Consider the following 24,955-nt stretch of genomic DNA (forward strand, 5'->3'; position numbering starts at 1 on the left):
GAGATTAGACGCAAGTGAGCCAGCGCATCACAGGCGACTGTCCAATGGTTTCTGTCATTCAATTGCATTGAATAAACATTATCTTAAAATGGCATTTTATAAATAATAAATAATACTAACACATGAAAAGTGATATCCCATCTTTCTTGGAGTGTTTAGTAGATTTTTTTTACAATTTTTAACTAGGCACATTGGCATTTTGTAACACAATAATAACGGTGGAGTCGAAACCTGACAGTCAGAAATTTTGTATGGACAGACCCAGCGGTATCGCCAGACCGCTTGCAAGCAGAATGTTCATTTGAGCGTAGGATACCGATATTAAAATATGAATTTCGCCATCCGGCAGACCCGACACAAAGTGAGTGTCATTTTATTTTCTAGATGCTTCGTCCATATTAATGTCATTGATTTGAACCTTAAATAATAAATATTCAAAGACATTGCACGGTGCCTAATCCAGTGTTGCCATGTCTACTGGAATTTCAGTAGATCAACTGATATTTTTTGCCAATATACTGAATTTTTGATTTTTTTTCGAAATTGTGTTCGAAACTGATATTTGTGTTTCTCCATAATTGTAAATTAACTGATGATTCTTTTAATAATAAACTTGAAATGATTTACGCATGACCTTTTTTGATGTTATACACTTCTAAATTGACATAAAAAGCATTGTAACTCTACCCAAGAGCGCCATTTTACCCATTAATATCATCATTGTTTACAGTAAATTAATATTATTAGTTATTGTTAATCTTATTATTTTTAAATCATATCTAATAAACCACATTTTTCAAAATCTACTGATATTTTATGAAATCTACTGAATTTTTTGTCAAAATCTACTGAAATTTAAAATTTTGAATTGGCAGCACTGGCCTAATCATCAGTGTCTAATCTCTTTCGGCGGTTCTCGGTTATACTACCAGTTCAATAATAAATTACATTAAGTAGGTATGTAGGGACTTTTATTAAATTAATATTAGTTTTAAATAAATAGGCATAGACCCACAAACTTACGGATGGGGGAGCCACTGTCGAAAACTACCCAATCAAGACTCGCAACTGGACAGAATCTGACATTCGAATGACGTTTTCAAAATGGCGTCCATATGGTAGTTCGTAGTTTCATTTTTGACCGTTCTTTAGACAAGTTTGTAGGACTGTACCTACCTATTACGAAAAATGTTTTGTGCATTTACGATAATGTTAATAATGTTTTGTGCATTTACGATAATGTTAATGCTAGTAGTGGTGACGTTTGTATAGCGATTTAAATGTATGCTAAAAATCATGGTTTGAATCGCGACGTCTGATTGGTCGGCTATGTAGACAGGATTTCGTAACCTGTTATTTATCATACCTAGAGCAGGTTTGGCGACTCAAGTCAATATTAAGCAGATCAGAATTTAAAACTCCCACCTCGATCGATAGGCTGGTAGGTAGACCTATCAATAAATGCTACATGTTTTTTGGAATCACATCATTTCCAAGACGGGTAAATATTAACAACGGCCACTAGATGGCATTCAAAGTCGATTTCCCTAGTTTCAACTAGGCTATACACAATCACTGCTGACCTTTTAATTACCAAATTGAAATAACACGCTAATTATATCTAATGGCCAACTGCTCCATGCGCGCCAGTCACGGTGTTAGCACTAAATGAGTTAATATCATTGTTCAAAAGAAATTTTCAGTATTATGTATATTCCATTGAAAATGTGATATCACTAAAAGGAAAAATGATGATGATTGATAATTTCCAATTCATTACTTACATTGTATCAGTTCAAGTAACAAAATGAAGAACTGGTCAGGCCGGTGTTACAAAATCAAACATTTTATTGAGAGAGGTTGCACAAAAATGGTTAGCACATCTGGTTTCTCTGATTAGCTATGGTTTTTTGTACAATCTGTTTACGTAAAAGCATGTAAAATCACAGTCGACTTTCAACTGGTATTTCGTTAATATTTTTGATTAAGAGCGAAGCCACACGGGTGCTGCATACGCGAGACCGCTGTATTCTGACTGTGATCGGAAGTGAGAACGCACTGCTGTTGCGTACTCACTCCCACTCGCAGTCGGAATACAGCGGTCTCGGGACATAGCGTCCGTGTGGTTTCGCTCTAAGCCTAACTATGCATGCCGACTCCATCGTGCTTTGAATTTAAATATTTCTTAGCAACATTTTACTAAAAAAACATTTGATGAAACAAATATTTTTGAAGAAATTCATCCAAGGGCGTTTTGTGTGGGAAACATGATAAAATGTATCGCTGATAAACAAGCAAGACTTTTTTTCTAATTAGAAGTCCTTTTTTAATTATTTAAGATGGCATCCTTGCCTTATAATATGATTATAGGTATAATATACATTAAATCCATAAAATATAATATATATTTATATATATATATATAAAGGAATACATTAACAGTTAAAGTCAAGTGTGAAAAGGTATATTATTTATTAATGTAGAAAACAAAATTAACATTACAATAATTAGGTACTTGTTATTTAACTTTTGGGGAATTTAAACATAATTCATACATATAAAAGAATTCACAATAGATTATAGGTATAATATAAGGATTGCATAAAAAATTAATGTTTCAAGTAGTGACGAATTAAATTATTATAAAGTCGAAATTGTCATAAAAACTCGGATACATATAATGCATATTATTGGAATAGCATAGACAAAATCGTAAGCACAGAAATTAATTTGAATTAGATTCAAAATATAATAAAGACATTTTATAACATTTTTAAAGCTTCCTTGGATAGAACTAGTCAGTTATAAATTCACCAATATAAACTATGCAACATTCATATTATATCATGACTGCGGACGACTTAGCGGTGATTTGTGGAATGAATGAAATAGCTGAATCAGAAAATTTATGACGGTTGATATGGCAACATCAAGTTACAGTTCATGTTTTGTATACAGATTGTTTAATTAATTAAAAGCAAATAAAACAAAGCACTTTGAGAGCAAAGATATTAAAATACAAATCAATTTACAGCATATGTATTGATAATATGTAAGATGGTACATTGCATATTATTATCATGATACCTACATTGCATATTATTATCATGATAGATTTTAGAAAATGTGGACAAAGCGACTGAAAAACTAATTATGTATGAAATGAACAAAATAAATAATTTATTAACTATTCACAGATCACCGATCGGCATGTATAGAAATTTCAAGGCATTTATAGAAATGGGTGGTAATGACTTCGAATTGTTGATTCAAAATTACAATCACAAATTTAAAATAATAAAATGGTAATGAGTCCATTTTGAAAAAATATCTATAACCTATTATTGATTTTTTAAGGCGCCAGGGTGAACACAATCTAGCAGGTGCCACTGACTTCAAAATTTAACCTGTCTATTTATAGTTTCTCGTCACTTCATTCGTGGACTTTCCGTTTCCGGTAGATATGTACCCCTCACCCAGGTGATTTGGAGTATAGCAATGAAGACCTGACCTGCAGCTATAATTAGGGGGTGCTTAGCTGTGAATTAATGCAACCTGTCACATCCACAAGTGGATATTGGATGCGCGTGGCCTAATGGTCTTAATTATTACGATTATTCGCGCTGTCTTGTCTTTTAGACATACCGCATTGTACTAATTCATGAGTGCCACTTAGAGGTGGGAAAACTGGTTGATTTTGAAGAATAAGTATACCTACTACCAGTATAAAAAAATACTTAGTATCGAAACTTGTTCCAAAATACTTAACTAGTATTTGAAATATCGGCTTTAATAGAATCGTTAAAAATACATCGGCTTTTCGAAAAGTTCCAATTTATTATAAAATTATAACACATTTTAAATTTATGAGTTGTTTTTATGTTAGGTTATAATATTCTTGTTAACATAAAATAAATATAGGTAGGTACAATGATTTTTTTAAATTTTAAACATGTTTTGAACTTTTCTCATCCCTAATCTAGTTCTACGTTCTGACAGAATATTTCCAGCAGAAGAGAAAATACGCTCATACGGCACAGACGTTGCCAACATGTTACACTTTTCACGTACAAGTTGCGCCAACGATGGATATACATGGTGGTTTATCGACCACCATTTTAGCGGATCTTGTGTCAATGGTAATAAATTATCATCCAGATACCGTTGAACTTCTAGAATTGCCCTCGAATGTGATGTTCCTGTTGGACCTACAGAGCTCATAGTTTTGTTAAAATCTGTCCATATCAATGAAGTTGAGCCTTCTTCAGTTACCAATAATGAACTGGCTTATGCCTCGATTATCGGGTTGTTTTTATTAATGACACCTGTAACTGCTTCGATAATTCGCTTTTTAGTCATTTCAGCCTGATAATCACTCTTAAATATAATTTAAATCTGGGATCTAAAAACATACATGTAGCAAGAATGTCGTTGCTTTCCAGATTTTCAAACCGTTGTTTGATTCCATTTAAAAGTTCTATATTAACTTCTTTCACTTCTCCGAAGTGACAGATGTTACTCAGAGAATTTGTTAGGGCCATTGTAAGGCCACGTGTGATTGAAATTATAATGCTACCAGTGACATAATGTTGACCATACATTTGATGTGAAACTTCCTCACAAGGCTTAAGTATTTCACACGACTGCTGACATACCTCCCATTCATGTTGTGTGAGATTTGGGCCAGTGTAATTGAGTAGTGCAATAGCACTCTTAATATGATCTTGTAGCTCTTTCAGCAGGTTGGACATTCTTGAAGAGGGCGTTATAGTTGAGCAATGCCGGCTTGTTCTTGGAGCTTCCTCAGTTTCTCTCCAGCTAAAACACTTTTCTTGAAATATGTTACAATCAACTTCACCTTTTGGATCAACTCATCTACTTTTTTAAGGGCAGTTTGAACAATTAAATTTAATCTATGGGTGTAGCACTCAAAATGTTTCCATTGTAAATGGAGTATAATTGCGGACTTGATGTTTTCTCCGTTGTCACTTACTGCTTACTAGTTCTGCAGCCAAGTTTATGCTGGTATGTGGACTTTCAATGGGTGCACACTCCAATAGGGCGGAATTTAATCTGAACTCCTCATCAATATAATGAACGGCGACAGCCATGAATGCGATATTTACAGATGATATCCATATATCTGTTGTCAAGCATGCGCTCTCCATGTTCTGATTAAATTTTATTTTCAATTCTTCTTTACATTCTTCGTACATAGAAGGCAACATCGTATTACTGAAATACTTGCGACTTGGGATTGTGTATGTCGAAAAGGCTAATTGCAAAAGATTTTTCATACCTCTGTCTTCGACAACTGAGAACGGCTGGTAATCCCAAACAAACAATTTGATGATTGCATTGTCTATTTTTTGTTTTTCCGTAATTGTCAATTTTTTGGTGGCAAATGATGAAATACGTGTTTGCTGAAATGCCATGGTCGTATTATTACAGGTACAGCTGGGACTGTGGCGCTAGTCACTCCTGTTTCAGTAGAAAATACTGAAACATTAAAAGCACTGGTTTCATTTATTTATAAAGTATTTTCATGTACAGGTGGAGCTATATTTTGCCTGGCAAATTCAATGTGAATAGTTGGGTGCTTGCGCTGTAAATGTTTCTTCAAATTTGACATTGACTTTTACAAATATTACACATGGCATAATTTGTATCTATTTCTTTGAAATGATTCCACACGAAACTTGACCTTTTAGTAGCCATTTTTACACAAATTGTTTATTAAGTATATAATTATTATCCATTTATACAATCACGCATAAAATTTGAATTCAGTTTATGTTTATAAGTTCCAATTATAACACTAAAAAATCTAGAAACTCGACGTGACGAAACCAGATAAACGCGTAGACGTTATCAGAACTCAAATGCTAGTACCTATTCCGGGACTTGAGATTGACGTCAACTCGATTATAAGTCTCATACTCAACTGAAACTAAAACTAAAATTAACTCCATACTATAAAACGAACATGTTACCATTTCTGCCCTTCACTATACCAAGTTTACAACTGAGGAGAAAGGGAGAGCAATGACAGTTGAGTATATCACGGCTAGACATACGTGTATTATGCTATCTCGCTCGCGCGCATTCAATGTCAATAGCATTGAAAGTCTACCAACAATACCAGCTGGCGAGTCGCGGCGATGATAATATTATTATCGAATGCTTTCGAACTCGAAACCATCACGGCTAGACATACGTGTATTATGATATCTCGCTCGCGCACATTTAATGTCAATAGCATAGAAAGTCAACCAACAGTATCAACCAGCGAGGCGATGATATCGTCGAATGCGTTCGAACTAAGCTCGGTTCGCCCCTCCCGAGCTCGAACTTCTAATACGTTTCAAGTTTCTTGGAACAAGTTTATTGGGCCACACGTACTGAGTATGGGTAGTACATACTGAGACTTGAGTACGCAAACTGGTGACAGTATTTCTAACTCACCTCTAGTGCCACTCACTGATACGGGCCTTGCGTTGTAAAATGCCAAGAGGAAAGGGGCCAACCTGTTCAGAAGGCTGTTCGATAGATTCGTTAGATCCTCATTCATGAGGTTCTAACGAAGAATAAGTAATATTTCATTGATAATATAAAAAAAAAATGTTTTTTTTCATTCCTAGAAGGGGGCCAGGACCCGAAAACCCTCCATGTATGTGCACCTGAATATTGATAATATAATTCGTCTATAGCCGCCATCTTAACTAGCTATTTTGTGCGTTTTGGTAGATATAACATAATAAATATCCTAAGATATGATAGTTCCATGTATTTTGCCACCTAAGTACAATAATTGACACGGTCTTATGGTCTACGGAACATTCCTTCAAAAATAAAATGTTTCGAAATACCAGTGATGTTTAAGATTATCACAGCCAGCACATTTCTATAAGAGAGGAATTGAAAATTTACAGAAAAGATTGTGAAAGGTTATGATTAATATGGCTACTAATTATAAAATAATAAAAAAAGCGGATTCATGTTTGCTTAACTTAAAAATAATTAATAACATATGAAGTACCCCTATTACAACTATGTACATGTGGTCATTAATAATTATTGTCATTCAGTTTAAATTGCAATAAAAGTGACATTCACTAGCACGTGTTTGTCAAATATTCACCTACTCTACTGAATGACAAAGACAAAATCAGAATTAAACATAACAATTAAAACAAGTTCACATTCCAACGCTGGATGTACTCTTTACGTTACTTATACCAATTATCACAAGTCTTGTTTATAAATACAATCAAAGCATAATTGTTTAAATCATATACATACATAATTATTATTAAACACAATTACAATAATTTAGTCTGCCATCCTTATAAAAATAAAGCATTACATAAATTATCAACTATTTATTCTTGGTGAAAATTAAATTACTATGTAGTGAGAGTGAGGTACTGAGTTTGTAAAAATTTAAAACTTTTCCACGAAAATCGGTTTTACGGTGGTTCTTCCCATACGTAAGAAGTATACCGGAGACTAATTTGTATGTTGTCAATGGTTGCTATCGCCAACAGTATTACATAGTCTCTGTTGTATCGCCTTGTCTTGCTCAGCATGCCACCCATTCTTTCTTGTTACTCATCTAAACTATCGACTCATACTTAACGGCCCACATGCTCAGAGTAGGTCAAAATGGAGCTTTTATGGTATTTTCAGAGCATAACCCCGGACATTCCTTAAATGTTGTAGATAATCTATTTATATAGTTTTGAAGCCTTATTATCCTTTATATTTATTTTAAACATTTCATGACTATATAAAGTATTTTTATTACATAAAATAGTATTCTTTTAAACCTCTCGATCTAATGTTTTAGAATATAGTCATATTTCAGTACGTCCATGTGCATTGGTGTTAAGATTTTTTAGGTTTATTAATTTTTAAACGCATTTACAAAACCATTAGTAAAATTAATGTTAACATTATATAGTTTTATGGTAAATATGTCACTATATAATGTTAACATTAATTTATCTAATGGTTTTGTAAATGCGTTTAAAAATTAATAAACCTAAATAATCTTAACATTAATGCAAATGGACGTACTGAAATATGACTATATTCTAAAACATTAGATCGAGAGGTTTAAAAGAATACTATTTTATGTAATAAAAATACTTTATGTAGTCAGGAAATGTTTAAAATAAATATAAAGGATAATAAGGCTTCAAAACTATGTAAAGAAATTATCTACAACGTTTAAGGAATGTCCAGGGTTATGCTCTGAAAATACCATAAAAGCTCCATTTTTACCTACGCTGAGCATGTGGGCCCTTAAAACGGCTACAAAAGTAACTTGAACCATGTCGCTGAAAAATGTAATGAAAAAAATAAGACTTGTTCAGACTTGCGCAAGTCTCTGCTACACACATTCAGTTACACCTGGATATACAGTATAGACATAGAGATTTTCATGTTATTTGTACAGTCAGAAATCTTGTAAAATATCATCATAACATGCTTATGTATACGTGTGCAGTATGCGGTTACGTTTGTAGCCGGCTTTACAATATACTACATTTTATATCAATCGGGATTTCAATAAAATACAAAATGCTAAGTACGACTTGTTAATAATGATAATTATGAGCGATTTATTGATATGTAATAGTATGTAAGTTGTTACGTTATCAATTTGCCACTGCCGGAGCGGATTCACTCTCTGGAATTATTTTAATAACACTGTTGATGATCCTGGTGAGGAGTGGCATCAGGACGTTAGGTCCGAGCCCGTTTTTTCCACCCCATAGATCCGTGAGACATCTTTCCGAGTGCCCAATCAGTGAGCCCGTTGATCCTTGAATAAAAATGACAGTCACAAACTTATTGGGCAGAATAATATGTAAGCAATCTCATTAAATAGCTGTATATTATATATATCAGTTGGCAATGTCCCATGGGTTTAATTTAATTAATACAAATACATATTGAAAGGGCACAATTTTAAAAATCATAGACTAAATGGGACTCGAACCTCATGTCTATCACTGTATAGGTTGAGTGTTTTATCCTTTGAAATATCGGTTGTATTTTCAATAATGAGAGTCAAACATTCGTAAATCCTGTGCGTATACGGAATTGAATTTTTTTTTTTTAAATATATATTATACAATAAAAATGGACAGAACTAGTCAACGTGAGGTTAATCCCTGTCACAACGTCAGCTTCCAACAGTCCATGTAAGTCTTAACTGTCATTAAATTTTAGATATCAGAATTTATTATTACCTTCCAATATGTCATTTTTTGTAACACCATTGCAGCTGTCAGCGTTCAGTATGATGAAAATGGCAGACCTATTAACAAGTGGATTATGTTCATCACAAATATATCGCAGGCCTTGCGCTATGTGCCCGGACACCTTTTCAATATTCTGTATGATCATCACATGCCTCGCTTCTAGTTGGTCTTTGTACAGCGAAACTATCGAACCATGGTCTGGAAGCTCCATATCTTCTTTTGACAAGATTATTGGGGAAGCTGTTTCGTTTCCATTGCCTTAAATAATAAATATTAAAATACAATATTTCTGCGATCACCAGTGGAGCAGACGTTAACCACATACCGCTTTGAATCGGTAGTCTACTGGGTTTGAATTTTACCGCTGGGTTAAATTCTCGTTATTAAAGAAGTATTACATAGTTCATCAAAAGTTTCAGGGTTTTATCTTGACAATGTCTGTACATTTAATAATGCAACTAATTGACTAATTGAATGAATCAATAATTATGTTAAAATGGTTGCGGTTTTTGACAAATGCAGGCGATAATAGTGTGAAATTTGTTACAAATGAATTCTCAAAGTGAAATGACCTAGTAGTCCCTTTTTTCAGTTTCATTGTCATATAATAATAACATATTATGTAGATCTTCCGTAAAATCTTTTCTAGAAGGATTAGATATTATTAAAAAATAAATTACATACATTCAATTACTAAAACAGAATATTATATTGAAATATAAGACATAGGTACCTACTAATGTTGTGTATGAATGATTTCATACATAGTGAATAACAAGTGATGCAACAAGGAAAAATGTGTTTGTAATATTATATGATTGCTATTTTACCCAAATATTCAGCTGCAATCATGCCCGCGGCCTCTGCTATCTCGAGAGCAGTATTTTTTGATGTCTCCCCCCCTCTAACTTTTTCATTCCATTGAACCATGAAGAAAACTGCTGGCTCAGCGAATGTTTGAACATTTTTTATGCCGATACTCAACCGTTTCCACGTATCCTCCTGCTGCTTTGGGAATGACTTTGGAAGTAGGCTTATTTCATAAGAAACGTTTATCTTGATTGGTTCAAATGGCAAAGCCTCAATGTTAGAATCGGCTGTAATGTATGGTTTGCATAGAAGGAATGCCAACGCTAACACTAATAATGAGAATGATATTATCACCATCTCTTTATGGCTAGATTCTTTCTCCTTAGTTTCTATTACTTCACTCGGCTGTGGTATAGAGGTTGTCTGGGGTATAACTACTTCTGGCTTTTCAGAATTTTGATTGTAGGTATCCTTTGAATTGGATTGGTCCAGTAATGGTGGTATCATATGATATTTAGTTATCACAATGCTGAAAAATAAAATATTGCAATTTTATAAATGTCAATATAGTTGACTCTTGATTTACCTGAGTCAAGTTAAAACTTTACCAATCGCTCTAGCCAATGACATTTTTAGACAGGTGCAACTTTGTCATACAAGCTAAATTCTATATGCATTTTTTGCTTTTAAAAGTGGTTGGACAAGACTCGAAATATGAATTAACTATAAAGTAAATAAACATTTCGCATTTGATTCACAGATGCCAGTCATTTAAGAAATTTATTTTATTTGGTTATACAGGTAACTTTTGTGCAATCACGACCCGGGCGAGTGCGAATTCATTTTATCGTGATTGATTTTTAATATTGTTTGTTGAGTTTATGAATAAAATGTTTTCACATTTTAACTTGTGTTATTTTTCATATCCCTCATTGATTGTGAAATTTCGCTTATCGTAACCGTGTCCATAATGTATTCTCCATACCCTGTACCTGTACTTGCACGAGTTTCATTCACCTGTACTTATCTGCCAAACCCTGTTAGCGTGTCGAATATTATTGGGCATTCGTTCATGTTGTAATGATTTTTTAGTACTGTTACGACATTCCAAAATGAAATGGGTGTTAAATCATACTGTCGTCGAGGTGAAAATAAAGATACAATGAGCTGAAGAGTCTACACATCGTACATCAAATCGAGCATGGTTAGGTTATTTACATATCATGGACGAGTCATGCATGAAAAAAGAAGGCAGAATCTTTTATGGCACCAAGTTAGAGCCCTGAGGGACACCAAAAAAACTTTAAATGTAAGAAATAAGCGATAGAGACCATAAGATACATATTGTTGACAATTCCTAAAATAAGTCCCAACGAACTTAAATCGATCTGACAATCCAATTAGTAGAAGTATTTCCATAAGAATATTGTGATCGATTCTGTCAAATACTTCATTGTAGGTACAGTTCGCCTGGTGGTTTCTATCTAGCATTGATGACACATCATCAGTAAATATCATTAGTTAGTTTTCATTGATCACCCTGCTCTAAATTCATCATAAATGACTATATTTATGAAGAAATCATTTTGAGAAAATAATTTTTTTTTTTTTCAAATGGTCAGTGGTGGACTTGAATATTGCCGCACCGCATACTTTGAATACCACTCAGTTAACTCATTGCTCTTCTGACCGGTGGGAATGCAGCTGGCTATTAAAAATTCACATGTTTTTTTTAAAATTTAATTTAAATGTGTTCCTAACGACGGGTCTAAGGCGGCTCCTATCTCTCAAAACTCGCCTCGTTCGACGTGCATTGTTGCACGTGACGAACGCGCACATCTATTAGCATCACTTCCGACACTCGCGTCTCGAAACGTCAAAATAATAATATACTCCCAGCCAGACGCATTACGCAAAATGTCATCGAACGCTGAAGCAGAGATTATTATACCTTGGTACCCCAGAAATTTAAGTAGAAGGCGAATTCAGTCATAATGTTGAAGCGTTAGTCTGCCATTTTTGTTTATTTGATGTCTCAGTTTGATGTGTTGTGTGTGGAAAGACCGCTGACGTCTAGCTAGTACAAAAAATGTCCACAACATGCGCTTCGCGCAATCTCGGCGCGCGCGGCCGTCAACTTGCTAGAAGAGTCGATCCTCGACGTGTAGCATTTGTTGCACTGTCGCATTCGACAAAGTTTGTTATGTGGATTAACGATGACGTCACATCGACGATTTCGAAATGTGGCGCATGAGGCAAATTCTGATGTGCTAGACGACTAAGGGGTTGAACGAATGGTTAACAAAAAAAACCATATATAGAAGTATTCTGAGATACCTCCTCACTGTGTAGGTCTATATGCTCTACTTTGGAATAGAAATGGCGATTTACCGATGATATTATAACGGAATGTGACTTACTTGAACTTTTTTTCTTTTGGTGGATCTATTTCATCATCGGTCAGTTCGCTGTAAATTAAACATACAAAAATAACAATTTCGTTTTAAAACTAAGTTTTTTGTTCATTCTACGATATTTGATTATTTATGTTGACAGCTGTTTCAGGTTATAAACCCATCTTCAAACCGACATTCGAATGAGAACGAGTCATCTTAATATTCCAGATCAAAAACTCGATAGAATTGTCATGTACATTAGAAAGTTTTAAAATGCTGTTTAAATTAATTAACAAAACGTTAATATTCATGTATACTTGTGTGTTTTTTTCACTAGAATAGGAAGTTGTAATCAATAACACTGTATTTTAACTATTTGTGTTCTCCCGTATTTTTTTTTCCCGCTTTAGACGTCTTTACTGGTTTTCTGGATAATAAACAAGAAAAAATTATTCATATTCGGAAGTGGATAGTCCAAAAGCATTTTCATTGGCTTTTGAAAGTTTGTTTATTTGACCCAACTTTTTACTGTCAGTTAACCAATCTTCGTAAAAATTCTGTAAATACTGTTCTTTAGTTACCATCATAATAATGCATCGGTGAGGTCCACGGTGGCCGCGCGGCTTAAGCGTTGGACTATCACGCCAGGTGCGAATCCTGGGTCTGGCAAGTACACATATTGTTTTTCAATTTGTATGTGAGTCAGGGTATGGACCTAATAGGTTGAGCAAGTGGCTGACATCCATTTCTCGTAAAAAACAAAATCTGTTAATACAAACCTCTACTCTGTGGAGGCTCATATGATCCTATTAGGATTGGACATGGTTGAAAAAAAAAAAGGCTTGTAAACCAATACATATATGATCTATTTGATTGTAAATTTTATATTGTTCACGGGAAACCATTAAAAAATCTCTATTAAAATTGGTAGATGACAATATTGCTTTATTGCACGACCAAATACACATTGAAGAAACAACATGCATTTTTTGAACAGCCGCGGGCTTTAATGCCGTTTTGTATTCATACACAGACAGCCGTTCTATCAACTAGGACGAGATGTGGGCTGCCTGTTAATATACTCTATGTGGACAACCATAATAATATGCTCCGCATAGGAAAGAATATTGTGCAATTGACATAAAAATAATTACTTCTTTGTTAGGTAGGATTTATCTATGCAAAACAACGGTGAATATTCGCGCACATATTTTTTTGGAGAAAATTTACTGCTCAATTCAAGTTTATGATTCGCACATATAATAAAGAAAATCAGTGTGTGTACTTATGTACGCGCGTTAGAAGTTATACTTCTTTGGCATAACAAAAACAAAACTTGTGATAACCTAGATTCTTCGACTGGCTCTTAATTATCTTGTTAAATTACACACTCAAGAAAAAGGACCGCTTATTGGAATGCCATTGGTTTATTTCTATGCACTTTAACTTATATTACTAAATTATATAATTATTTATCGTTGTTTTTATTTTTAAAGTAACAACTGCCACTATGACATTTAATAGTTTGTTTACGTAAAGAATTGCAAATGGCAAACAATAATAAATTCGCTGCCTAGGCAACAGAACAATTCTAAACTACAATATTATACTATATAATCGTCATGATTGGAGATACTCCTTGGAGATTGGAGATTGCTGTAGCATACTGTGGCGTAAAGGTAGTGCGTTCGGCTGATAACCGAACAATCGGTGGTTCGAATCCAATCGAGTGCATTTTTTTTCATGTAAAAAAATAAATTATGTGTTACATGTCACACACCAAAAATACACTTTGATCTGATTTTTCAAGCGCGCCCCTAAAGAAGTACTTAGAGGGAACGTAATAACAATAAGATAATCATCTCAAAGTGCCGTCATGATATTTTTTCATGTGGCTATGGGACCGTGTTCCGAGCCTTTCGTTCTGTATAGCAAATAGTGAATAACCAGGGAACTCAGAAATAATGGGAACTGAAATACACAACGGGTAAGAGCGATAGCAGGTAACCGACTCGAGTAAGGATGAATCCGGGTTAAACTTACACACGTGTCTAGAATACGTTTAACGTCGAATACTAAAAACTGCTCTCGGTTTATGCATTTACACTCATTTAATGTTGGTGTATTGGTTTAGTGGTGTTGGTGCGTGCTTCATTTTCGTAGGACACTCACACATTCAAAAGCCTGCTTCACCATGCGGCGTATTAAATATAGCCTATTGATATTCTATTTATTATATGTTCTGTGTGAATAACTGATGATTGATTTTGTTTATATACACATGTTCTTTTACATTGTCTATCATATCTGTCTAAAATTACCTTGTCTCTAATACTTAAGGTTACATACTGAGGGATACACATGCTATGCATTGGTGTGGTAATGGTAGTTTACCTATACTTATGGTTCAGCCCGATATAAACAAATCTTGTGTTGCTTTTGACAAGATTTCGCCAGTTGAGTCATACTTCCTGGACTGAATGTTCGCATACATGCCTGTATCACCGATAACACTATTAATGAGGAGGTTTTAAGATGAACCAATAAGACAAGATAACATATGGCGGTACAAGTCGCTAATGGGGAAGCCAGCGGCAAGCACATTTTGAAAATAGCCGAAATACTGGATTATTTTTGTTAGGTTGGATTAGTTTAGGTTTTCATTCTTATAATTCATGAATTTTACCAAAATTGGCAATGACAATTAGCGCGGTTCCCGCCTGGCTTCCCCATAACCGACTTGTACCCGTATGGCTACTATCAAACTCAGAAAAGCTGCATACTTCGGCCATATTTTCCATAATTATAAGTATGATTTTCTCCTGATAAATACTTCAGGGTAAAGGTATACGGAAGCAAAGGCGTAGGTAGAAGATTCTTTTAGCTACTAAATATATTGCATGCGACATCGGGCGTTTTTTTAACCAAAATGTGTGGCGGTACATTAAGTTACATGTTTTGTGAATACCAACAAAATCACATCGAAAAATTCGACGTGTTGTAAAACAATAATATGCCTGTCACTTACGGACACGGTATGGTTGGCGATTTTCTTTGTACATTCTTTTTGTTTCTAGGCATTATATCTTCAGAGCTTGTAAAAGTGGTAGAGAAGTTATCCGAACTGGTATTCGAGGGTCCGTGGATGGATCGTCTTGGTTTGAGTGATGATATGTATTGCCTAACCTAGAAAAACAAGATACGTGTGTACGTGCCGTTATTGGAAAATATAATTGTTTATAACGAATAATAGTCATATATTCATACCACTTTATCGTTGTGATTCATTGATAAAACAGTAAAGTTCAAGCATAACTTAATCAGCTATTCAAAAGTCAGAGCTCAGAACTGTCATCGTTTCAGATAATTTATTTAAGTAAACTTGCTAACCAATCTAACCATAGACTAATATACTATTGCTAACCTTGGGTAAACTCAATTGTCTATGGGTACATAGATTACGTGAAAACAGTCGGAAATATTGATAAAAGTGAAATAATTCTGCCATGTGGCAACATCAAAATCTGAATTTTAAAAATGCTACCCTAGTAGGTACATCCATGGTACATCACTCTAAACATTAGTTGACAAAAAAACATAAATTTTTTTATATTTTGGTCTAGTCTAACAGTTTTTTTGGATATAACAGAACAGGCAGCAAAAATATATTTTGATATAAGTAGGTTGGATGTAAACTATAAACTAATATATGGAAATAGTCAAAACGCTGAATAAAAGACAAATATTTAAAAATCATGAACATACATTTCAGTTCTATAATTAGCTAGATGAAATTGACACTGATGCCATAGAAAAGAAAACACATCCATGACAATGATGTATCATTTTAAATGTAGGTACCTATTCTAATCTCGATTGAACTTATTCTGAGATCATAATCATACTTATCGATGGACCTATGGGAAACCTTTATCTTTCTAATTTCTTAGTCCCAGGCGCGCACACAGAATAATGGTATGAGGGGGGGGTCAATTTATAAAAATTAGGTAGCCACAATAAAATAGGTATTGATTTTTTAAGGCAGCGGTGTACACAAAATCTACCAGGTGCCATTGACTTCCGAATATAGCCCTCCTACTACTTAGGTATACCTTTTTGTAGTTTCAACCATATCTCATACCCAAACCCTCTGCACTTTTAGTCTAACGATGAATACCTGTTCTGTACCTACAAACATGGGTGGTCACCTAGGAGTTATTACAACCTTACATCCACAAACAGGTCATCGAATGCGAGTTACCTAATGGTCATAATGTATGTTTCGTCCGTGCTGTCGTATCTTTTGACACGCAGCATAAGAATAATAGAGTAAACGTTGGATGCTTCAGATGGTTACACCATTACCTAGTGATATTCTGTTTGTCTTTTTTACATTCTGCAGTATCTCCACATTTAGAAAACATTTTCACATTTTCAAACAAACACAAGAGATACATTTTCATACCGTACTGAAAGAAATTATCTGAATACTAACCCTGAAATCTCGCATTTTTCATATCAGTATCGTGTGAGCTCTTGGAATTGCAGAATAGAATTTTGCATTTTCTTCAAAACTATTAGTGAATTTGAATCTCCAATGAAAAAGTTTACTTAACATAATATTTTACTAGTCAAATGGGGTCACTCCGTCTAGTGTTATTAATAATTATGGTTTGTTGTATTACGGATCGATTGTAAAACTTCTATTTTTGATTTAAAAGAAATAAATAAAACATTGAAGTAATATGTGTTTTAATAGTTTATTTCAGTATTCTTTTATATGGGTGGTTTAAAAATGAAACGCCAAACATTAGAACATTGACACATATGGCAGATTCAAATAATAGACTCTAAGGGCCACTCTACAAAAGCAAGTGAAATGCCGTGTGTTACCAGCCACTGATTGCCTCTAAATTTTGCAAACTACATGTGATCGTCAAAACGCGGTAAGTCTGGCAATGGCATGACATAACCGGTACAACGGGCACCATTCGCAAACGTGTCCAGACACGTTCCGACCGCCTCCCCCTGCCGCTGTCAAAGCGCTCATCTAGACAGGCTTATTATAAACCCATGGTTCCGTTTGATTGCGCGGTTGGTAGCTGGTAATCTGAGGCGTTTCACCTACTCGTGTAGAATGGCTCCAAGGCCAGAAACAGATTGTTATCAGTCACATGAGCTCATATGCTAGAATATTCAGAAACTTCAATAATAAAACTGATAACCTACAAAAACATTGTTCTAATTAGGTACCTGTCTTTTGTTGCCTCCTCCCAAGCTTCTTGGCGAAAATATTAATAATCAGGCAGTCTATGATTGTATATAACTTTTCTGACTTTTTTAATTAAAATTTCCATTTTAAAATATCAACAGTATCAAACCACCATAGACTAATAGCAAACCACTATCAAAAACGTGTAAATTTAGAGAAAATAAAAGTAAGAAATAAGTTCTATCACGCGAGATGTGACAACAATCTGTTTATGACTTAAAATTCACCTCGACAATTTACAATAAACTCGCACTGTGAGTGTAAAACCAAGGCATCTGCAAATTTTTCAATTTCGAGATTAAATGCAAAACAACTGCAAAAGTCGTGAACTTGATAATGTAAAAGTGAAGTAACTGCAAGAACATGCAATATAATGTAGATAGAAACCAAATATTATGGTTTTTTTTAGAAACTCTATTTGTCCTAACAAAACGAAGACTTCAAACCCTAATATATCCAAAATATGTCTTTTGCAGATGCCTTGGTTTTACACTCACGGTGCGAACTGTTCATATTATTTTTTTGAATAAAATAAGACACTGGGGGCAATAAATTTATTCAACAAAAGCAAACGTTCATTGTTTTAGAATAGGCTACTAATTAATTACATTGAAGAAAAAAAAACAGATCATTCATTATAAGCAATTGCAGTGGTGAGAATAGTTGCAAAACAGGTATGATTAACTGGATTTTTCCTTCCCTGATTTAAATGATAAGACGATAATTATACATAGATTTTTGAAGCTTCTGTTTCAATCTAGTGTTATCCAAATATTAATTAACAATAATTCCAGTTTATACAATAAGAATAAAGTAACAATTAGAAGCTCGTGAGTAAAATCATCATAATTTGGCAATACAGTAGAATCTCGATTGTCCAGACTAATTGAGGATGAATCAAGGATGTTGAAAAAAACATTCTTTACTAAACGACTAATGTTTAAATTAGCTGCAAGTTTGCATTAATACCGATTTCACCACATTACAAACGTTCAAAAACTAATAAAAGTTCATAAGGCGTCCTCTAGCTATCTATAGTCCAGACTCTTTTGAGTCCAGATAATCGAAAAAGAAAAATTTATGCTGTTCTTTGAAAAATGCATGTCTTTTTTTATGTTCATATGAGACTGAATATCACAATAAGACCCGGATAATCGAGATATGTGACATAATTTCTACATGTTGTCATTATTCTGAAATTTAATAATTGAGGCGTTATTGCTGACATGGGCCTCAAAAATCTTCTTTTATTGAAATTTGTGATTTAATAATGAAGAATTTTAAGAATGGTTGAAATGATACAAAAATTTTTTTGAAACTTAAATCTAAGAATTATAAAAGACTTTTTCCAATCTTGCACTTATATTTTCAATGCCTTGGCAATAAAATTTTCTCGGAATAAGTCAAAACTCCCTTTGGACATCATTTGTATTTAACTGTTTACCATTAATATGGTTTCCAAATGGTTTCCATGAGCCAAAAATCTATTAGGATAATAAACAACCTTAAAGTGTCAAACATTCCACCGATTAGTTGCTGAGGTATAGCTGAAAAATTTGCCCTAATGCCGGGTCCACACTGGCAACACGTCGCGCGACAACCTCGTTAAATTTTACGATAATTATCATAATTGCTTAAGAAATTTTACGATAATTATCATACTTATCGTAAAATTTAACGAGGTTGTCGCGCGACATGTTGCCAGTGTGGACCCGGCATAACATTCCAACACCTCAACTCCGGACGGCACCCGGAATGGGACCGATTTCAAAGACTACAATATGTCTTTTCGAACATCATCATGGCATCAGATCAGGAGAATATGATGGATATGCCATCCATCAGCTAAAGTGATCACTTGAAGACAGACTTTGGCAACAGAAGAGGCTTAATTTTTCCCATACAAAAACTGAGGCAATTTAGAAGGGAAGTCAGGACACATCCACCATATTCTCCTGACTTGGCACCACCAGTTTACCATCTTTTCCGCAGATTACAAAACCATATTAATGGGAACCAGTTTAATACAGAAGATGTCCGAAAAGCTTGATATATTAATCAACTCAAAATTGAGATAAAGGAATTGAAAATATAAAGGCAAGATGAGAAAAAAAACTTAAAAAAATATTAAACTATTATAATTTTTTTTTGTACCATTTCAAACACTTTTAAAATGCCGCACTATTTATGGGACCTTATCTGGGAAATTATCGATTAAACAATCTGAAAGCACAATTATAATGTTTTCTTATTATGGTCAAAAATGTGCAATGCTTAGCGTTTAAAAGCTTACTAAAATATAATTCTACATAATTTATTTTAAATTATTAACGACGGGATATTGTTAAAAGGTTTGATAATGATTGTCATTTCCTTCCGTAAATGTCAATACAAGAGATCAATTAATTTCTGTTATGAATTACTTTTGGAAATTTAAGTTATATATTTCCAACATACACTATCATTTTGCATCAACATTTTAACAAATTACAATGAAATCAGGAAATATATAACTCAAATCAATGACATGAACTTTCAAGTAGTCAATAGCTACAATGGATGAACTTAAGGGTCATATTATGTACATGATATAAGAAAAAAATTAACATTACTTGCAAAATATTTTAAATAAACGGTAAAGAAAGGCGTGCACATAATATACGTAAATTAATATTAATAATACATAATAATATATGTATAAATACAGCAAACAAGGTATTAAAAATAACAAGGAATAATTTAATAATTATTAAGGAATTTTTTTTTATTCAATCTCCGGAAAGATATGAGTAGGAAGAATTACAGATTATTGCGGTCGGCATGGAATTTTTTTAATCTATACACTATGTCATACAGTTGGCAACACTAAAAAAACAATCACCGTTTTTTTCTCAGTCAGTCTCAATTTTCACTTCCAAATATACACAATAATAAATCCTCACAGCATACTGCATCTTATTGATCATTTCATTTCACAATAAAACACTGGGAATCAGTTTTAAGTTCATTTTAACGCTACCCTGCATCACTGTCTCTACATCCGACAATTTACGAGTCAATATTATGTTAATAATATACTATTGTTATGATTCCAACCTCCATATGAAATAAATTATTTAAGTCAAAGACTTAAGCCTTCTCTGCTATAATGAAATGGCATGATAAATTGGTAACAATATGTAAATGTATGTATACACACATTTATTGAATTTCGAAGTCCATTCTCAATAGAAACAGGGAAAAAAATATTGTACCTCATATGATACAGTGCGAAATCTTTACGGTGATAGGCGGCGGATTGGAGAACTACATCGCCTCCTCTCGCGTTTCAGTACTTTCAATACTTCGAAATCGAAAACCATAGACAAAATACAACACGTGTGCCGCCGCCAGGTCTTACGTTAAAGATTTCGTAGTATCGAGTGTAGTATAGTATTTCGAGTATTATGTATTTTCTGGAAAACAAGAAAAAATATAAGTAGGACAAAATCATTATTAAGCAGTGCAAAAAACTACTGCTTCAGTTTAGATTAGTATGCGTTATTACAATGGGCATAAGTTGTTCCAATAAGACTGAATAATTTGAATTGACTTTCATTAAAATCACCATTATTTTCTTTTTGGTTAATGAACGTATTGTTATATTATACTTTACAAAATATTATTATATATTTCAATTGAACTGCCGATTACACGATCTTAGAAATCCATTATAAGTCTTTTTGTTAACTCTGCAATTTTTGAGTTGTTGATTGCTGACCACTGGTTATTTCAAGAATAATTTATAGCAAACGCTTTGAGATAGACTGACATCAAAACCATTCGTTCAATTACGTTAGCCTTTGACAACACAATCAATAAACATTATAGCAACAAGAATGATTTTGAAACATTTCTCTGTAAACTGGAATTAAATTCTCATGCCATGCATTGGGATGTCATGTGAAAAGAAAAAATATCGATATATCAAAAGGAAGAAAACTTCGTTGCAAGTATAATTTTTTTGTTTGTTACACACTTTTTTCGGTCCATCCAATAAAAACAAATTTGAAAGAAACAAATTAATATTGGTATTGAATCGAAAGAAAGTATTGATACCTACTTAATGTTTGTATTGTACAAAATAAAATTTTGTTGCCAGACTGGTATCATATCGAAAGTATCAATATTTTTTGAACATCCCTATAACTTTACGAACACAGACATTACTTTACGTTAAAAAAAATACCAAGTCAAGACGTTAAAATTTCCATTAAGCATTAGTGAAAGGATTTGTATCTAGCTTATACCGATTAAGAGTATATGTACAAGTATTGCTGTTAAGTTATGATTGATATCTTGGAAAAATGGGTTTTTGTTTAAAAAACGTTTGCAATATAACGCTTGCACTGTTTTACTAATTCTAATAATATTTCAAGATTCTGCTACCACCGTATTGCCACCATTTATGGCAGTTTATTGAGATTACAATGAGAAACTAAGAATAAAAAATAATTCAATTTCAAAAGAAAATTTGCAAAATAATGAAATAAAGTCACGCAGTGAAACATAATGCACATAATGCATAATAATATTTACAATAAATGAAAGCACCATTAAAACACTGGATGTGGAATAAGTAGTGCAGTAGTTTGAAATGGTTTCAATAATAATATAGGTACTATATAGAAGAGACTAATAAATTAGATAAGTATGCGATCCTTTTCAACCCATCAAATGAGAAGTCTTTCAGGGTAGCTAACAGCAAATAAAAAGCTGACAAGTGGGAGTCGGATTTCGTGAACAGATAATATACAAGTAAAGAGTAATTTGAGTCATTGGTCAAATATATATGTATGGAAGAAAACATATATATTCATAAAAGTCCATCAGAATGCGATCTCGGGCGGTATCGCGTTCGGCTGAAACAAAACACTGACGCTTCAGAGGCTTAAATTCTGCTATTCGACACCGATTGCTTTTCCGCTGATTAGATTCGCAATGGATATCGCAGGATTTATTATAATATATTAGCTGCAATGTCTAGAGATGGCCGTCTCGGCATCCCAGAGATGAGAAACACTGCTATTTGTTAATTTTACCTTACAGTAAAAATTAGTTCCTAATAATATCCATCCATCAGTTGAGAGAGGGAGGTTTGCCGCCGTTCCAGCTGACGTCCAGGCCCGGCCACTTGGTCTGGAGACACGTCAGCATGGGATCTTCGCAGGATGCCCGCAGGTCTCCTTCGAGGCGCACCGCTGCCCCGTTACGGTACATGACGACGCCTCCCACGTTGGACCGCGCCAGCCCGTTGTAGTGCAGCAGGCTGAATTCATCTGGTGTGGACCTCTGCTGCCCGGAAAAGAATTCTTCCATGAAGGCGTTGAGTAATATGATACCGAGATTTTCAGCGTCCAGTTTCTTCCGCATAATATCGACGTATTCGGGGTCACTCACTAAATCCATAGCGCATAATAAATCTTGAAGTAATATACTCTGGATGAAATTGTTTCCGTCCGGGTCGAACGACCTGAAGATCCGTTTCGCAGATTCCGCGGCCGTCTCTGGAGACACCAGTCTCTTTTCAAAACTAAACAATACGGTCAGGTGAGTTTCCGATCCCATGACCCACACGGGATTCTGCGGATTCTTATAGAATGAACCGACAGTGCAGTACTGCATGTGTTCCATTATAGTGATGAATCCGACGTCCGGTTGCCTGTCGATTCCGCTGAGTCGCATTCCTCCGACGTCCTGTTCGTGGTCCCATACATGTGCAACGGCCCGTCCCGTCAGCATGAGGTTGATCAGACCTTGCGATCCGTAGCCGTATGTCGCGTGAATCAGAGGATCCGATAAATCTGATAGTTCCAATTTGACATTTTCAATTCCTTTAGTAAGTATAACCGAATACAGCAATAGAAGAACGCCGTACTGATCGGTGAGGACCCTGAAGTTTCTGCTGTAGAATCTTTCCACATCATGTATAGTATTTAATTCTTCCACTTGCAGACGTTCGTGGAATGTATCCGAATGAAGCAAATCGGACTGCGCATCTGTCGGCTCCTCCGCGCCTGCATCATCTGCCGGAGACTCCGAAGTCTCCGCAGAATTGTGGTCGAAAGAGCACCCTTCTTCTCCAGGAGGAGACCTAGTTCTGTTGAGGAGTACAACCTTCACTTTGTTCGGGTTGCACTGCCCGAGTATATTACAGATTGCCCGCACCAGCAGGGAGTTGCATTTTTCCGGGGTGATGTCTTGAAAACAGTGGCCCGGGGTTTCGGCGAGGAGTATCTTGAGCAAGAATCCTTGTACCGGCGCTATCGCCGCACAGGGGCCTCCTTCGTCTTGCACCAGGGCACTCGGCTCCGCGGGACTGAAGCGGAAACCCTGCGACCACCTCCTGAAAACGTCCTCTTTGATGTGGTCGCCCCAGAGAAGCTTCCTCACTCCCGAAACGTCATTCTCGGCGTGCCCGACATCCGTTTCACCCATTGCGGATGCGTTCACCTTTTTGATCTCTATTGCGCTAGTTTTTGTACTGTTTAGAATTTGATTCGGGGTTATCATAGGCATATCTTCGAGACTGGCGAACGGATCTGAAAAAGTCCTTCACTGTTAGAACATGTAAATTTTGAAAAGAATCATTTAAAAAATGAGAATAAAACGAAAAAACTCAATTCCGGAATGAAACGTTTTGAAAATAAGCAACGCGGACGACATCACTGGTAGAAAAAAAGCTTTCACGGGTGTTTAATATTCGATAAAATAGAAACCCAACCTTTCATTCAATGAAAAACAATGTCACAATCTATTGAACTATTGCCAAAATTTGTCACCTCAAATAAGAAAATTTTGGATGATTGACTTTGTAGATAGCATATAGAATGGTTTTTATCGGTAATTGAAGATATTAATTGAACTTACAATACAAAATACGCTCACAAAAATGTCACTGAGCACGAATAAGGAGGCGCCATTCTTGTTTACCCCCTCTTTTTCAATGAGTTGCCATTTACAAAGTTTCTTACTGCATAATAATATTATTTACTATTAAATTAATTTGTAATGTTTACTATACCGTTTATCTGCTTGCTTCGCTTGCACGCGGATGAATTCTATTTGAAAAGCAAAATTTTTCATGGTAAAATTAAGCAGTTTGGCAGAAATTATTTAAAACCCGAGAACATCAAATAAAATATTAAAAATACCTATGTTTAATT

General features: G+C 34.6%; 2 protein-coding genes across 4 annotated transcripts; both read right to left on the reverse strand.

The window, feature by feature from the left end:
- Positions 1–1,617: 1,617 nt before the first annotated feature.
- On the reverse strand, positions 1,618–15,856 carry TORIP (Torsin interacting protein). Of its 3 annotated transcripts, none has more exons than XM_085946710.1 (7): positions 15,746–15,856; positions 15,507–15,664; positions 12,503–12,550; positions 10,103–10,611; positions 9,261–9,530; positions 8,660–8,830; positions 1,618–1,664 (listed from the first exon to the last, which is right to left on the reverse strand). In XM_085946710.1, the coding sequence occupies exons 1-6, from the start codon at positions 15,764–15,766 to the stop codon at positions 8,664–8,666; spliced, it is 1,173 nt and encodes a 390-aa protein (XP_085802836.1). In that variant the 5' UTR covers positions 15,767–15,856; the 3' UTR covers positions 1,618–1,664; positions 8,660–8,663. The 3 variants fall into 3 exon arrangements, with proteins under 3 accessions (XP_085802836.1, XP_085802837.1, XP_085802835.1); XM_085946711.1 differs by lacking the exon at positions 1,618–1,664 and adding an exon at positions 3,869–5,499; XM_085946709.1 differs by lacking the exon at positions 1,618–1,664 and having other exon boundaries at positions 6,743–8,830.
- Positions 15,857–20,519: 4,663 nt separating this feature from the next.
- Positions 20,520–24,737, reverse strand: LOC147071813 (ubiquitin carboxyl-terminal hydrolase MINDY-3 homolog). The gene is made up of 2 exons (XM_085947135.1): positions 24,660–24,737; positions 20,520–24,331 (listed from the first exon to the last, which is right to left on the reverse strand). Exon 2 carries the CDS (start codon positions 24,306–24,308, stop codon positions 22,869–22,871), a length of 1,440 nt encoding a protein of 479 aa, XP_085803261.1. The 5' UTR covers positions 24,309–24,331; positions 24,660–24,737; the 3' UTR covers positions 20,520–22,868.
- Positions 24,738–24,955: the final 218 nt, after the last annotated feature.

This window comes from Rhyacophila brunnea, unplaced genomic scaffold (assembly GCF_057557595.1).
Source record: "Rhyacophila brunnea isolate RB1 unplaced genomic scaffold, BYU_Rbru_1.0 scaffold_2, whole genome shotgun sequence".
NCBI classification, from domain to species: Eukaryota; Metazoa; Arthropoda; class Insecta; order Trichoptera; family Rhyacophilidae; genus Rhyacophila; species Rhyacophila brunnea.

Coding starts and splice junctions, on each gene's coding strand:
- TORIP (XM_085946710.1), bottom strand. CDS start 15,766: ATGAATCACAACGATAAAGTG. Junction 10,612..12,502: donor CCAAAAGAAAAAAAGTTCAA/GTAAGTCACATT, acceptor TTTATTTTTCAG/CATTGTGATAACTAAATATC. Junction 9,531..10,102: donor GATTGCAGCTGAATATTTGG/GTAAAATAGCAA, acceptor TTATTATTTAAG/GCAATGGAAACGAAACAGCT.
- LOC147071813 (XM_085947135.1), bottom strand. CDS start 24,308: ATGCCTATGATAACCCCGAATCAAATTCTAAACAGTACAAAAACTAGC.